Source organism: Saimiri boliviensis, chromosome X (genome assembly GCF_048565385.1).
Source record: "Saimiri boliviensis isolate mSaiBol1 chromosome X, mSaiBol1.pri, whole genome shotgun sequence".
Lineage (NCBI taxonomy): Eukaryota > Metazoa > Chordata > Mammalia > Primates > Cebidae > Saimiri > Saimiri boliviensis.
Window position 1 is genome coordinate 9,263,081 of NC_133470.1, and position 16,113 is coordinate 9,279,193.

Genomic DNA, 16,113 nt, shown 5'->3' on the forward strand with positions numbered 1-16,113 from the left:
AAAAGACAACAGACTGAGTCCTAAATGAAGAGGAAAAAGCATTTAATGATTGGTATGGGTTAGTTGTTTGTGTGGGGTAATTTGAGAAGTGTAAGGAAGATTTACCTGTCTCCTGGATATCCTAGCATGAAACTACTCACTGAAAAGTTTCACTTAAAGCTCAGGGTTCAGGGGGCAACGTGGAGCCAGGACAGTGTCCAGGTTGGGTGAGCCATGGTGCCTGCCTTCCTTAACAATGTTTCCAAAGTCCCATGAGTGTCCAGGAAAGCAAGCACACTATCTGCTTATCACAGATCTAGTCCTTCACAAAGACTGACACAAGAGTCCTCAATGAAATGTTTTGAATGAGTGAATGAGTGAATGTAATATCATGAGGGCACTGTATGCTAGAAAGAGAGAAACAGAGCTCTCAGGCTACATTCTATCCCACACAGCAGGCACTGTGTAGTATAGGGTTGCTATATCCACTACAAGACTGACCATAGAACCTTGCAAAATTTACCTCTCATAGTTCTGGGGCCAAACTCCCCCTTTTATAACAAACCAGTCCCACAGTAACAGCATTAATCCATTCATGAAGGTGGAGCCCTCATGACTTAAACAACTCTTAAAGGTCCTACTATCTCCCAGTACCACTGCATTGGGGATCAAGTTTCCAGCACGCGAACTTTGGGGGACACGCTCAAATGACAGCAGATGCTAGGCTAGAAAAAAGTCTAAGTGAAGTGATCATTGATATTTATTTTATGTGTCAGTATTTCTGGTCTATTTTGTCACCGATGGATTTCCTTGTCTGTTTTTTCACTGATGGATTCCAAGAACCTAGAACAGCATGTGGTACAAAGTAGGCACTCAATCAATATTTGTTATATGCACTAACGAATGTGTGTAAGTAATAATGATAGGAGCTTTTGATCACCTGTGTCATATAGTCTTTACAATAATTCAACAGGGTGGTTGATATTAGTCCTAGTTTTCCGAGGAGAAAGCTGATGTTTGGACAAGGATAAGGAGCCTACTTAAGTTCACACAGATACTATGAGGTGGTGTCAGTGTTCAAATGCAGCACTATTTGAATCTAGACTCCATAGTTTGGCCTTTTTTTTTTTTCTGCTTTATCCTTCCCTGATTTTACAGAAATAGTAGCAGGCTGTGCATCTTTCTGCATATTGATTTTTTGTTTTAATGTGTCCTCAGAGTCTTCCCAAATCAGTACATAAAGAATTTCCTCATTCCTTCTTTTTACAGCTGCCTAGTATTCCTTTGTGTGGTTGTACCATGTTTTCTTTAATCTACCCCATACTGATGAACACTTAGGTTTAAGTGTATGCTCACTTTCAGTTTGGATGGTGCTTGCTAAATTGGCCTCTATCAGGGATTGTCAAAATGCACTCCAAGCAATACATGGCAATGCATTTCCCTACAGCCACACCAGCGCTGTATGTTTTCACACCGTCAGTACTTCCTCTCTACAATTTCTTCAGTGATTCCATCAAGAATCCATGTGGAATCATAGCCATTTTCTAGTTTCATTTGTTTAAAAAAAAATTTTAAGGACGAAAATAATATATATTCATTATAGGAAACAGATATACACAAAAGCCAACAAGAATTAAAAAAAAACACCCGCCTATGAGTGAGAATATACGGTGTTTGATTTTCTGCTCTTGGGGGGGTGGGGAGGCGGGAAGAGATAGCATGGGGAGAAATGACAGATACAGGTGAGGGGACAGAAGGCAGCAAACCACACTGCCATGTGTGTACCTATGCAACAATCTTGCATGTTCTTCACATGTACCCCAAAACCTAAAATGCAATAAAAAAAAAGAAAAAAAGAAAAAAAAAAGAATTTAAAAAAACAAGCCACCTCAATCTCACAACCCAGAGATAACCACTATGTACCCATTTGTCCAGCCTGTTTTTCTATGCCTATGCATGCAGATTTTTTTACAAGATGGATCACATGGTGCATACCCTTTTTGTAACCAACTTTGTTCATTTAACTATGACCTATGGCAGTCAGTCTTCACCTACACTTTTGGTTTAATTTTTGAATGGTATTCCATTATTGGATGAGCTGATGTGGTAGCAAACAACCCCTCTTGTCGAGATGCTGTAAGGATTAAAAAGAAAATCTGTGAAAGTGCCTGGAGCAGTGCCTGTCTGACAGTAGTTACTGAACAAATGGCATTTCAACACACTTGTAATACTCTTATTCACTCAAAGGCAGAGAACTACAATTTTAATCCTAACGTCCTGTGCCAGCATCATCATGCAGCTTTGATTACTTTATTAATTCAATTCCCATTTGAACATCTATCATGTGCCTGACACTAGTCAGTAATAGTGAAGAAAGGTAAAGACATGGTCCATCCCCTGAAGGGTGAGTGCCCAGCTTACCATCTGGCATCATATGCTTGGGAAGTATAATACAGCTACAAACTCATGGACAGGTACAGCAGCATTCTAGCAGAAGGAGCTCAAGACTTGACCTGTCGACAATTCCCGCATTTAGCTCTGTAGTTCCTCTCTGAGCAATGAATCTTAGCCACTCTGCATGTTATCTCCTCAACAATATGCTAATCACATAATCCTTATAATTGTCCTTCCACATTTATAGAGTTGGAGAATTCAATGAACTAAGAGATGAAAATGCACAGTACAAAATTCAAACATCCAATTTGCAGCAGGGTTGCATCTAACTTTAATAGCAACCCCTGCATGTGATGTTTGGGGACTCTATAGATACATGGCCTCAGACCCTTAAGACATCTGGATGCTGTCACTGGATTGTTCACAAAGTGAGGCTGAAGTTTGTATGTAGAAACTTTTGGAAGAAGACCAGTTAAGCCAGATTTAATTATCCTGGTAATTCTCCCTGATACCTAATTAAGAAATATAACTAACTCAACAAGCTGTGAGAGGCTTGTGCTGAAACTTGTAGATGTATAACTACATAATTAATTTTATTGTGTAGGTTGGTAAATCATGTAATGAATCACATGAAAATAATCAGAAAAATATTTAAATTCGGTTGTTAAAATATACAGTCAGATGTCTTTTACCACAGAAAAACCCTTGATTAATAATCTATTTCTCCTTAATTAAAATGATTTTATAATGAATATATTTTTGGGTATCTGCTTTCATGAGGCTTGGCATTAATATTTAAAGTAGCTTTTAACTGCCTGCTTTTCCCCCTTTACTATATTTTCCTGTCCTCCTTGTCATAACAAAAGTGACATCTTAAAAATAGTTGGTGGGATGAGTTTTACTTCTATTTATGGGGCTTTGAAGTTATTTTCAGGCTATTAATACAGCTTTCCTCACGTGGACCTGTGCCAAAACCTGCTAATAAGGAACAGTAGAATGAAAAGCTGTTACCTGTTGTATGAGATCAAAATACTTTGACTACTGTACTGAAGCTTGATTTAATGGAGAAAGTTACGTTCAGAGGGAGAAGAAAAAGCAGCCGAATTGAGGACATATCTGTTTGTCTATAGCATGAATAAATGGAACGAAAAGACTTGGTCAGCTAACTCCTTACTGATTCATGGCGGCAAAAAACTGTACAGGACAGGCCTCCCTAAGGGTCATGCCAGGGACCCTCTACTAACCCCAGTGGGACATACCAAGCTGGGCACAAAAGAAACATGGCTGTCTTCTAAACTTGGAGCTTGTTAAATTCATTTAGAACCATCTATTATTCATTTTTCTCACACCTCTCCACTTCCTTACCTTCACCCACATCACATGTCAACCCCAAAGATACCTTGAATGTCATCTGCTTGCAAATGTAAAGCACTGTCTTACGATACCCTGAGGTATCTGTAGGGTTTGGGGTTCTGTAACCCAACCACCATTTACAGCAAGCTAAAGGAGAACGCTATATAACCTTGGGTTAGTCTGAAAATAATCTTTGTGAGTCCAAAGAGATAAGAATGATAAAATTCTGGATCATGTTTTATTTTGTTAGATCTGTAGAGTATCATGCCATGTCACAGATGAATGACTGAATACATATAGCTTTGGTTTTCCCATATCTGAAATGAACATAATAATGCATTCCTCAACACCAAGTCTCAAAGGATGCAGCTTAATCCTGGCTACTTGTCCAAAATATGACCAGATGCATAACAAAGCTGATAAGCTGTTATCACACTTATTTGTGGCACAGTGTAAGTAATAGGGAGTTTGGAGTAGAAAGTCTCAAGGCTCACTCCTGGACACTCTTCTAACAGGTTGTGTAACCCCAGCAGGAGTTTGGCCTAGGGTGAGTTTGGGGTGGGCTCTACCTTCCTCCCCCATTTCCATGCCTAATACCATTGATGTAAGACACAGTGCCTGCTAAAGGATGCAGCCTCTCTTTAAAGTAGATTGTTGTCCTTACTGGGCTAGTTATACACTCTTTCTATGTTTCAGTTTCTTCATATTTGAAAGGGAAATAATAATGTAGGCACCCTGTTGCATGCTGAGGCAGGCCTGTGAGTATCCTAAGCAGTTGTTATATCCTTAGAAATGCTGTATGCTACTCTTATTAGTATGACCATTACTGCTTGCAACACAATGTATCATTTGAAGAGACTATTCTAAATGAGTCAAGCATTGTACTTCAGGGCTTTATGTATCTCATTTATCTGCATAACATTGCTCTGAACTATTTATTATTATTTCCATTTTACACATAAAACTAAAACCCAGAAAAGCGAACCTGTTAAGTGGCAAACCTGGGATTTGAACTCTTTCCCACTCATATAAAGATATGTTGTACTTATCACTATTAGACCATAAGCAGAAACTTTGAGAATGCTTGGTTTTATGTTTTATTCAACTGAAGTTTATTGAGAACCTACTATATGCTAGGTACTATGCTAAGAATTGTGCATTCATTACATTATATCATTGTAACAGTCCTATGAGCTAAGCAGGGTTTTTTCATCTTGTCTCTATTGCCATTTTGACCAAATAGTTCTATCTTGTGAGGGGGTGTCCTGTGCATTGCAGGATGTTTAGCAATATACCTAGTCTCTGCCCAGCAGATGCCAGAGGCACACATTCTCCTCCCCTCAGTTGTGACCACCAAAAATCTCCAGATATTGCTAAGTGTTCCTTGGGGGCCAAATCACCCCTCTGAATGAAAAACAGTGAGTTAGAATAATTCTACTTTACAGGTGATGAAAATAAGGTACAAAGAGTTTAGAGTAAATTGCACAAGATCGCAAATCTACTAAGTGGCAGAATTTGAATCTGACTCAGGACTTTGGAACCTGACCTCACATTGCTTCTCCCCTACAGCATCCCTTTTTCTGATACTGCCACGTTTCTAAGGGAACTCAAATACCAAAGAAGCCTGCAAGTGCCTCCTAAAAGCCTGTCTTCTAGGGCAAGCTGGCCATCGAGATTTCACCCAGGACTTAGAGGCATGCATTCAGGAGGAAACCATGAGTTGCTTCCACTAATGGTCGCAATACAAATAGTTCTGCAACTTTGTCTGTACCATTCATAGCTGCTCTCATTTCCTATCAAGTATGAAGATCTTTTGTGTCCAGGAAGGTTTCAATCTGTTGCAAACAATAGATGGGTAAAGCACAAAGTTGCAAACCAGTTCAGTCAGTCGCTGGGAGTTTCTGAAGTGATTTAAATAGCCTTGCCAATGTAGGTCGCTATTTTTAAGGCTGAGCTAAGTGTTTGAAAGTGGTTCATGCAGCCATGCCCTCAGATAGAAGTCACAGGACATCAGAATTGCAAGGACTCTTAAGGCTTTGCCTGACACCAGTGGAAATGGACATGCTGCACCCAGGATCACACAGTTGGGATTTCTGGTTTCTGGTAAAAACTTTCTGATGTTTCCTCCTGCCTTGAGAATGGCTGAACTCATGACCTTCTGACACTCTGGGAAGGTGTGACTGCTTGGTTAAGCCCCTTCTTGCCCTGTTCTTGCCAGAATGGAGAAAAATAGATGACTGAACCTTCCACTGTCTTTTTCTTCTGAGGATGGATTAAAGCCATTTATACTTGCACAACCACCCAAAGTCCTATATTATAGTTATTTAGCAAAGACTTTATAGCACATACTGAGTGCTTTATAAAACTCACTTAATATCCTCCCAGTGGGTCCAATTGTGATTATTTTACGAAGGTGTAACTGGAACTGAGGAGGATAGGGAGATGAAGTAACTTGTTCAAGGTCGTGGAAAATAAATGGCAGAGCCTGGATTGAAGAGAGTCTGGTTCTAACCCCGTGTTTCTTAAACTTGAGTGGACATCAGCATTCTGTGGAAGCTTGTTAACCACAGATTGCTGGGTCACCCCCATCACCCTAGAGTTTTGGATTCAGTAGGTCTTGGGTGGTGCGCCAAATTTTGCATTTCAAACAAATTTCCAGATGATGCCTCTATTGCTGGCCCTAGGACTATTCTTCTCAAACTCTCTGCTCCAGCATATCTGTTCTTGATCACCATACTCTTCCTCTTCTATATTGTCAGCTAATTTAAAAAAAAAAAAAAAAAGTAGAGTTACTTGGAGCAGTGGATCGCTACTTTGGCTGACCTGGGTAGTGTAAAATCCAATGCCTAGGCCCTATCCCCAGATATTCAGACTCAAAGGCTTGGCTTTGGTTCCAGGTATCTGTAGTTTACAAGTTCCTCCATGGGGGATTCCAGTGTATACTGATGCATCACATTGGAAACCACTGATTCGGGTGATGGCTGGCAAACTTTCCAGGGTATGTAAATTACATGGGGATCTCAAGAAAAATGCAGATTCTGCCTTTCTGACAAATCACCAGGTAGAACCCATGCTACCAGATCTCAGCCTAAACTTGGGGTAGCAAGCACTAGTATTTCCCAAACCCCATGTTTGTCAATTAAAAAATATAGAGTGCCTACTTCAATTTAAATTTTCAATAGACAATAACATTACTTTTTTGGTATAAGTACATTCTAAATATTACAATGAAATTATGCTAACATTTATACTAAAAATTATGCATTATTTATTTGAAATTCAATTTAAGTGGGTATTTTTGTTTGGCTTTGCTTTTTTGCTAAATCTGGCAAACTTACCAGAAAATAAGAATTATCTGAATTACTTGTTTCAATGTATTCACGCCTATTCATGGATTTCTTGTTCTAATCCAGACATGCTGAATCATAATCATCATTTCTGGTACCTGGTAATCTGTATATTTAACAAGTGCTGCCAGGTGCTTCTTTTCAGCTCAATTTGGGAAATACATAAAAGCCTGGATTATGACTGCCTGAAATCCTCATACTGGCCATTGTCAGGGCTGGACTTGCAGTCATCACAGTGCTAGAGCCGGAGCCAAATCCCTCTGCAATTATGACCTGTGTCGTTAACTTTTCTCAAGGTTGTTATGGATAAATACTTATAAAGGGTGTTTTATTTTCTACTTGCACTTTTAATTTGCTAAATCATACTAAGGCCTTTCAGATCCATGTATTTTGTGTTAACACATTATGGGACAGACAGGTAGCCATGTTTGATCTTAATTATTCAATTCTTGTTTTGTATCAGGGGATGCTCCTTGAGCTAGATTCACTTGATTTGCATTTGTGGAGTTTTCCAGTGTTGGCACTTGATTTGGCATTTTATGACAAGAGGCTTTATTTGAAAATATCTTGCTAAACAGTTGTTAGCTGCTTCCCAAATATACTGTAAAGGACAATGTAGTTTATAATAAAATTCAGGCTTCCTCCAACTTATTATAATGCTGTATTTTACATGTAAATTATATTAGGAGGCCTGTGTCTTTCTTTTAGTGATAAAGATTTCATGGAGGGGAAGAAGAATAGAAAACAAAAGAAAAAGGAAGAAAAGAAAAAGGAAGGAAAGACAGTTTATTTGTTTTTAATAAGTTAGCCTCCTCTGGGGAAGATAAGCTTTCTGATACTGTACATAATTGAGTATGCCAAAATAAATTGTTGTGTTCTCTACATAGGCCTCCTTTCACTCACAAGGATATTCTTTGTGCCATTTCTAACTGTACTGTTGCTTTTGGAATGGTTTTTAATAATAGAATAGACTGTGTTCATACGTGTAAGAACTTGTTTTCTTGATGTTACCTAAGAAAGCGTTCTAAATGCATTCTCTACTAGTGTAGAGAAATTGGTGGGTTTTTGTTCTGGTTTGGTTTTGGTTTTGTCTGTGTGTGTGTGTGTGTGTGTGTGTGTGTGTGTGTGTTTTAATAGTACCTCAGGGTAGCGAATTCATGTGTTCTCTCACTGCAGGAAAGCAGCACATTTTTTTTTTTGACAAAAACCACCAGAGGAAATTGCCACTGCTGGCTTTTATGCAAAGAACAGGAACAAGATGCTTGCCATGTCTTTTAGTAGTCAATGGGCCACAAATAATCCTATGGTGGCATTCAATACTTATCAGACCAGTATTAAATTTGTGAACACTTTTTTCAAACAAAAAACTGTTCCTACGTCCTTGATGAAGGCTGTAGGAAAACTGAAAGGAAGTTAAAGAACAGAAATGGAGGTGGTTAAAATTATACAAAATAGTACCTCTACAGAAAACATACAGGAAGTAGGCTTGTTTTGCTTAAGAGGTATTGGAAAGGCTGGGCTGGGGAGGGATGAATTGCCCAATATCCTGGGGAATTTAAATGTCTGAAAGGCTGAGACTCCTGCTTTGGATGTTTGCTGCAAAAGGGCTACCACATGAGGTTGTTCAGGGTGTACCTAGTGCAAGAGTGCCTGGCTATGTTAGCACCTGCCACACTCACTAGCCAGGCTGGGCACCAGGCTGGGGGAAGAGTGCCTGCTCTGCAGTCATCTGACTGCAGGGGCACTGTTTCTTCTTTGCAAAGGGTTCTCTGGTAGCCGAGACTGAGTCCCTGAAAGCATCATCCACTGTTCCCTGCCACTAGCTTTGGTGGTACCAGCCTTAGATTTGGAACCACCCAAAGGCTCTCACAGGCTATGCAGTGAGTAACTTCATCAGGAGTAAAAGAACCAAGTGATGAGGGATGTTGAGCCATGCTAAAATTGCATCATTTACTTCCTTCCAAAGCATGGTTAAGGTCTAAGGAAGTCTTGGGCATTCATGAGGGCAAGAAGGGATTTCTGCAGATCCTGGACTGAGGAAGCTTTGCCAGGAGTCAGTAATGCTTCAGAAACTGGGCTCAGGCCTCTGGTTACAGACTGTGGCTGCAAGGCTGCCCATTGCTACTGCTTGTTACGTGGAGTTACTTCCTCTTTCTTCTTGATCTTGGAAAGGCAGGCATCTAGAAAATTCTCCAGAACCTACCCTTTCATTTGGCTGCTGAATTGAATTTAAGTGGTAGACTAGAAATTGTAAAAGATAATGCGTAGATTTTTGTTGTAACTTCAATTGGGGTTTCACCTAAGTTTTTATGACTTAGTTTGACTGGTGTGTGGTTAATACGAGTCTAAATCTTATAGTTTGGTCATACGTGTCCGGGAAACTGAAGCTTGGGTTTTTTTTTTGCTGAAGAGCCGTAAAAACAGTAATGTATTTTCCCATGTATTTATATTGTGATACAAAATCTATTTCAATGCCCAAACTATCCTAATGTCTGGCCTCAGGAATGTCTAGTATGGGAGGAAGTATGCAAAGCTTTTGTTCAAAATTAGCTCGTGTGTCTTAAGGAAAGTTCCTTAATCTTACTGAGTCATTCACTGTTTCCTCATCTGTAAAATGTATAAATATATTTACCTCATAGTGCTCCTGAGAAAAATGAATGAGATAATATATAGAAAATCATATGCTCGGCACACTATCTCCCACAAAAACATTCTTTATAATTATTCATTTCATCATTTGAGGATCACAATTTAGAGTAAGTCACATTGTCCTTCCAGAGTTTGTCTCATAAGGAATGTTCAGGAGTCAGGTGTAATAATGCTTTTCTATTTCTTTTCTTTTCCAGCCACAGGACGAAGTCTTCGGGCTGGCCGCCTCCCTCAGGACCCTGGAGCTTGAACCAGGTGCCGCCCTATGGATGGGAGATGACGGCAAACCGAGATGGGCGAGACTACTTCATCAAGTAGGTTAAACAGATGGCATGAACAATAGAATCCTAGGCCAATGGACTTCTTTATCTTTGATTTGTTTATAAGAATGAACATATTTAAATTAGGCACTCACAGGCATCTGGAGGCCATTATTAAAGCAGCTGGATCTCCTAAACCAGCTGCTTATATTTCTATATATTTCTATGCTTCTTTCTATACGCTTACATTTCTATATATTATGATGTTGGGTTGCTCCATTCTTGGACAGGCACCATCTTAGAGTGACAGTTCACTTTGTAGCATGGTAACCCTGGCTCAGAGCAAAACTTTCCGCTGTTAAATATTAGGCCAAGTTGTATTCATTGTCTGAGACTAGCAACCGAAGATGGACGGACATGCAGGAAGAGTTTCATTTACAAAGTTTTCTAGGAATGGTCAAGACAGGAATGTTACTTTCTCATCTGTAATTTTTTAAAAATCAGCTAAAAAGATTATGTACATTATCTGTTTTATTATAAATTTCTCACACTAACGTTGGCTTAGGTTTTGGATTTGTGTGGTGCTCTGGTTTTTTGTTAATTGTGGTACAGGGAGAGAGAGAGATAACATGAAATTTACCATTGCAACCATTTTTAGGTGTACAATGCAGTGGCATTAAGTACATCCACAATGTTGTGCAACCATTCACTACTATCCATTTCCAGAGCTTTTTTCATTATCCCCAAAAGAAACTTTGTACCCATTAAACAATAACTGCCAGTTCCTCCCTCCCACTACGTCCTGGTGACCTCTATTCTACTTTAGTCTGTATAAGTTAACCTGCTCTAGGGACTTCATATAAATGAAATTATGTAATATCTATCTTTTTGTCTCTCACTTCTTTCACTTAGCATAACGTTTTCAAGGCTCATCTATGCTACAGCACATTTCAGAATATTTTCCTTTTCTATTTATTTTTACTTTTTAATATTCCCTTGTGTGGATAGACCACATTTTGTTTATTCATTTATCTATTAATGAACATTTGGGTTGTTTCCACCTTTTGCATATTGTTTTTGATACTGCTGTGAATGTTGGTGTACGAGCATCTACATGAGTCCCTGGTTTCACTTCTTTTTTTTTTTTTTTAATATTGCATTTTAGGTTTTGGGGTACATGTGATGAACATGCAAGATTGTTGCATAGGTACACACATGACAGTGTGGTTTGCTGCCTTCCGTCCCCTCACCTGTATCTGTCATTTCTCCCCATGCTATCTTTTCCCACCTCCCCACCCCCTCGTCCCTACCCCATTTCCCCCCAGCGGACCCCAGTGTGTAGTGCTCCCCTTCCTGTGTCCATGTGTTCTCATTGTTCAACACCCGCCTATGAGTGAGAATATACGGTGTTTGATTTTCTGCTCTTGTGTCAGTTTGCTGAGAATGATGGTTTCCAGGTTCATCCATGTCCCTACAAAGGACGTGAACTCATCGTTTTTGATGGCTGCGTAATATTCCATGGTGTATATGTACCACATTTTCCCTATCCAGTCAATCATCGTTGGGCATTTGGGTTGGTTCCAGGTCTTTGCTATTGTAAACAGTGCTGCAATGAACATTCGTGTGCACGTGTCCTTGTAGTAGAATGATTTATAATCCTTTGGATATATACCCAGTAATGGGATTGCTGGGTCAAATGGGATTTCTATTTTTAGGTCCTTGAGGAATCGCCACACTGTCTTCCACAGTGGTTGAATTAATTTACATTCCCACCAACAGTGTAAAAGTGTTCCTATTTCTCCACATCCTCTCCAGCATCTGTTGTTTCCCAATTTTTTAATGATCTCCATTCTTACTGGTGTGAGATGGTATCTCAATGTGGTTTTGATTTGCATTTCTCTAATGACCAGTGATGATGAGCATTTTTTCATATGTTTGTTGGCCTCCTGTATGTCTTCTTTTGTAAAGTATCTGTTCATATCCTTCGCCCATTTTTGAATGGGCTTGTTTGTTTTTCTCTTGTAGATCTGCTTTAGTTCTTTGTAAATTCTGGATATCAGCCCCTTGTCAGATGGGTAGGCTGCAAAAATTTTTTCCCATTCTGTTGGTTGCCGATTCACTCTACTGACTGTTTCTTTTGCCGTGCAGAAGCTGTGGAGTTTGATTAGGTCCCATTTGTCTATTTTGGCTTTTGTTGCCATTGCTTTTGGCGTTTTGGTCATGAAGTCCTTGCCTACACCTATGTCCTGAATGGTTTTGCCTAGATATTCTTCTAAGGTTTTTATGGTATTAGGTCTGATGTTTAAGTCTTTATTCCATCTGGAGTTAATTTTGGTGTAAGGTGTCAGGAAGGGGTCCTGTTTCTGCTTTCTGCACATGGCTAGCCAGTTTTCCGAACACCATTTATTAAACAGGGAGTCCTTTCCCCATTGCCTGTTTTTGTCAGGTTTGTTGAAGATCAGATGGTTGTGGGTATGTTGTATTTCCTCTGAGACCTCTGTTCTGTTCCATTGGTCTATATCTCTGTTTTGGTACCAGTACCATGCTGTTTTGATTACTGTAGCCTTGTAGTATAGTTTGAAGTCCGGTAGTGTGATGCCTCCTGCTTTGTTCTTTTTGCTTAGAATTGACTTGGCTATGCGGGCTCTCTTTTGGTTCCATATGAAGTTTAAGGTGTTTTTTTCCAGTTCTGTGAAGAAGGTCATTGGTAGCTTGATGGGAATAGCGTTGAATCTGTAAATTACTTTGGGCAGTATGGCCATTTTCACGATGTTGATTCTTCCTAACCATGAACATGGAATGTTTCTCCATCTGTTTGTATCCTCTCTTATTTCATTGAGCAATGGCTTGTAGTTCTCCTTGAAGAGGTCCTTTACGTTCCTTGTTAGTTGTATTCCTAGGTACTTTATTCTCTTTGTAGCAATTGTGAATGGCAGTTCGTTCTTGATTTGGCTCTCTTTAAGTCTATTACTGGTGTATAGGAATGCTTGTGATTTTTGCATGTTGATTTTGTATCCTGAGACTTTGCTGAAGTTGTTTATCAGTTTCAGGAGACTTTGGGCTAATACGATGGGGTCTTCCAGATATACAATCATGTTATCTGCAAATAGAGACAATTTGATTTCCTCCTTTCCAATTTGGATACCCTTTATTTCTTTTTCTTCCCTGATTGCTCTGGCTAGAACTTCCAGTACTATATTGAATAGGCGTGGTGAGAGAGGGCATCCTTGTCTAGTGCCAGATTTCAAAGGGAATGCTTCCAGTTTTTGCCCATTCAGTATGATATTGGCTGTTGGTTTGTCGTAAATAGCTTTTATTGTTTTGAGATACGTTCCGTCGATACTAGTTTATTGAGGGTTTTTAGCATAAAGGGTTGTTGAATTTTGTCGAAAGCCTTCTCTGCATCAATTGAGATAATCATGTGGTTTTTGTCTTTGGTTCTGTTTATGTGGTGAATTACGTTTATAGACTTGCGTATGTTGAACCAGCCTTGCATCCCCGGGATGAATCCTACTTGATCATGGTGGATGAGCTTTTTGATATGCTGTTGCAATCGGTTTGCCAGTATTTTATTGAAGATTTTTGCATCTATGTTCATCATGGATATTGGCCTGAAATTTTCTTTTCTTGTTGAGTCTCTGCCGGGTTTTGGTATCAGGATGATGTTTGTCTCGGAAAATGATTTGGGAAGGATTCCTTCTTTTTGGATTGTCTGGAAAACTTTCAGAAAGAATGGTATCAGCTCCTCTTTGTATGTCTGGTAGAATTCAGCTGTGAACCCATCTGGACCTGGGCTTTTTTTGGGTGGTAGGCTCTTTATTGCTGCCTCGACTTCAGACCATGTTATTGGTCTATTCAGGGTTTCGGCTTCTTCCAGGTTTAGGCTTGGGAGGATGCAGGTGTCCAGGAATTTATCCATTTCTTCCAGGTTTACTAGTTTATGTGCATAGAGTTGTTTGTAATAATCTCTGATGATGGTTTGGATTTCTGTGGAATCTGTGGTGATATCCCCTTTATCGTTTTTATTGCATCAATTTGGTTATTCTCTCTTTTCTTTTTTATTAATCTGGCTAGTGGTCTGTCTATTTTGTTGATCTTTTCAAAAAACCAGCTCCTGGATTTATTGATTTTTTGAAGAGTTTTTTGTGTCTCTATTTCCTTCAGTTCTGCTCTGATCTTAGTTATTTCCTGTCTTCTGCTAGGTTTTGAGTCTTTTTGATCTTGCTCCTCTAGCTCTTTCAATTTTGATGATAGGGTGTCAATTTTAGATCTCTCCTTTCTTCTCATGTGGGCACTCATTGCTATATATTTTCCTCTGGAGACTGCTTTAAATGTGTCCCAGAGATTCTGGTATGTTGTGTCTTCGTTCTCATTGGTTTCGAAGAACATCTTTATTTCTGCCTTCATTTCATTGTTTATCCAGTCAACATTCAAGAGCAAGTTGTTCAGTTTCCATGAAGCTGTGCGGTTCTGAGTTAGTTTCTGCATTCTGAGTTCTAACTCGATTGCACTGTGGTCTGAGAGACTGTTTGTTATGATTTCTGTTCTTTTGCATTTGCTGAGGAGTGATTTATTGCCAATTATGTGGTCAATTTTAGAGTAGGTGTGATGTGGTGCTGAGAAGAATGTATATTCTGTGGATTTGGGGTGGAGAGTTCTGTAAATGTCTATTAGGTTTGCTTGTTCCAGGTCTGTATTCAGGTCCTGGATATCCTTGTTGATTTTCTGTCTGGTTGATCGGTCTAATATTGACAATGGGGTGTTAAAGTCTCCCACTATTAATGTGTGGGAGTCTAAGTCTCTTTGTAAGTCATTAAGAACTTGCCTTATGTATCTGGGTGCTCCTGTATTGGGTGCGTATATATTTAGGGTTGTTAGCTCTTCTTGTTGCAGTGATCCTTTTACCATTATGTAATGTCCTTCTTTGTCTCTTTTGATCTTTGTTGCTTTAAAGTCTATTTTATCAGAGATGAGAATTGCAACTCCTGCCTTTTTTTGTTCTCCATTTGCTTGGTAGATCTTCCTCCATCCTTTTATTTTGAGCCTTTGTGTATCCTTGCATGTAAGATGGGTTTCCTGGATACAGCACACTGATGGGTTTTGGCTGTTTATCCAATTTGCCAGTCTGTGTCTTTTGATTGGGGCATTTAGTCCATTGACATTTAGGGATAGTATTGTTATGTGTGAATTTGATGCTGTCATTTTGATGCTACCTGGCTGTTTTGTTGGTTAGTTGATGCAGATTCTTGATTGTGTTGATGCTCTTTTACCATTTGGTGTGTTTTTGGAGTGGCTGGTACTGGTTGTTCCTTTATATGTGTAGAGCCTCTTTCAGGAGTTCTTGTAGAGCAGGTTTGGTGGTGATGAAATCTCTGAGTGCTTGCTTGTTCACAAAGGATTTTATTTTTCCTTCACTTATGAAGCTTAGTTTGGCTGGATAGGAGATTCTGGGTTGAAAGTTCTTTTCTTTAAGGATGTTGAATATTGGCCCCCAATCTCTTCTGGCTTGTAGGGTTTCTGCTGAGAGACCTGCTGTGAGTCTAATGGGCTTCCCTTTGTGGGTAACCCGACCTTTCTCTCTGGCTGCCCTTAGCATTTTCTCTTTCATTTCAACCCTGGTGAATCTGACGATTATGTGCCTTGGGGTTGCTCTTCTTGAGGAATATCTTTGTGGTGTTCTCTGTATTTCCTGGATTTGAATATTGGTCTGCCTTGCTAGGTTGGGGAAGTTTTCCTGGATAATATCCTGAAGAGTATTTTCCAGCTTGGATTCATTCTCTTCATCACATTCAGGTACACCTATCAGACGTAGATTAGGTCTTTTCACATAGTCCCACATTTCTTGAAGATTTTGTTCATTCCTTTTTGCGCTTTTTTCTCTGTTCTTGCCTTCTCTTTTTATTTCACTGAGTTGATCTTCGACCTCTGATATCCTTTCTTCTGCTTGGTCAATTCGGCTGTTGAAGCTTGTGCATGCTTCACGAAGTTCTCGTGTTGCGTTTTTCAGCTCCATCAATTCACTTATACTCCTCTCTATGCTGTCCATTCTCGTCAGCAGTTCGTCGAATCTTTTTTCAAGGTTCCTATTTTCTTTGCGTTCGGTTAGAACATGTTCTTTTAGCTCACTGTAG

At 39.5% G+C, this 16,113-nt stretch overlaps 1 protein-coding gene across 10 annotated transcripts in view; it reads left to right on the plus strand.

Moving 5' to 3' along the window:
- FRMPD4 (FERM and PDZ domain containing 4) overlaps nucleotides 1-16,113 on the plus strand; it is a 915,426-nt gene that overhangs the window by 658,567 nt on the left and 240,746 nt on the right. For all 10 annotated transcript variants that reach the window (XM_074391531.1, XM_074391527.1, XM_074391532.1 and 7 more), the window contains one exon: nucleotides 9,920-10,036. In XM_074391531.1, the coding sequence (XP_074247632.1) occupies nucleotides 9,920-10,036 (117 nt within the window). The remainder of the gene's footprint in view (nucleotides 1-9,919; nucleotides 10,037-16,113) is intronic.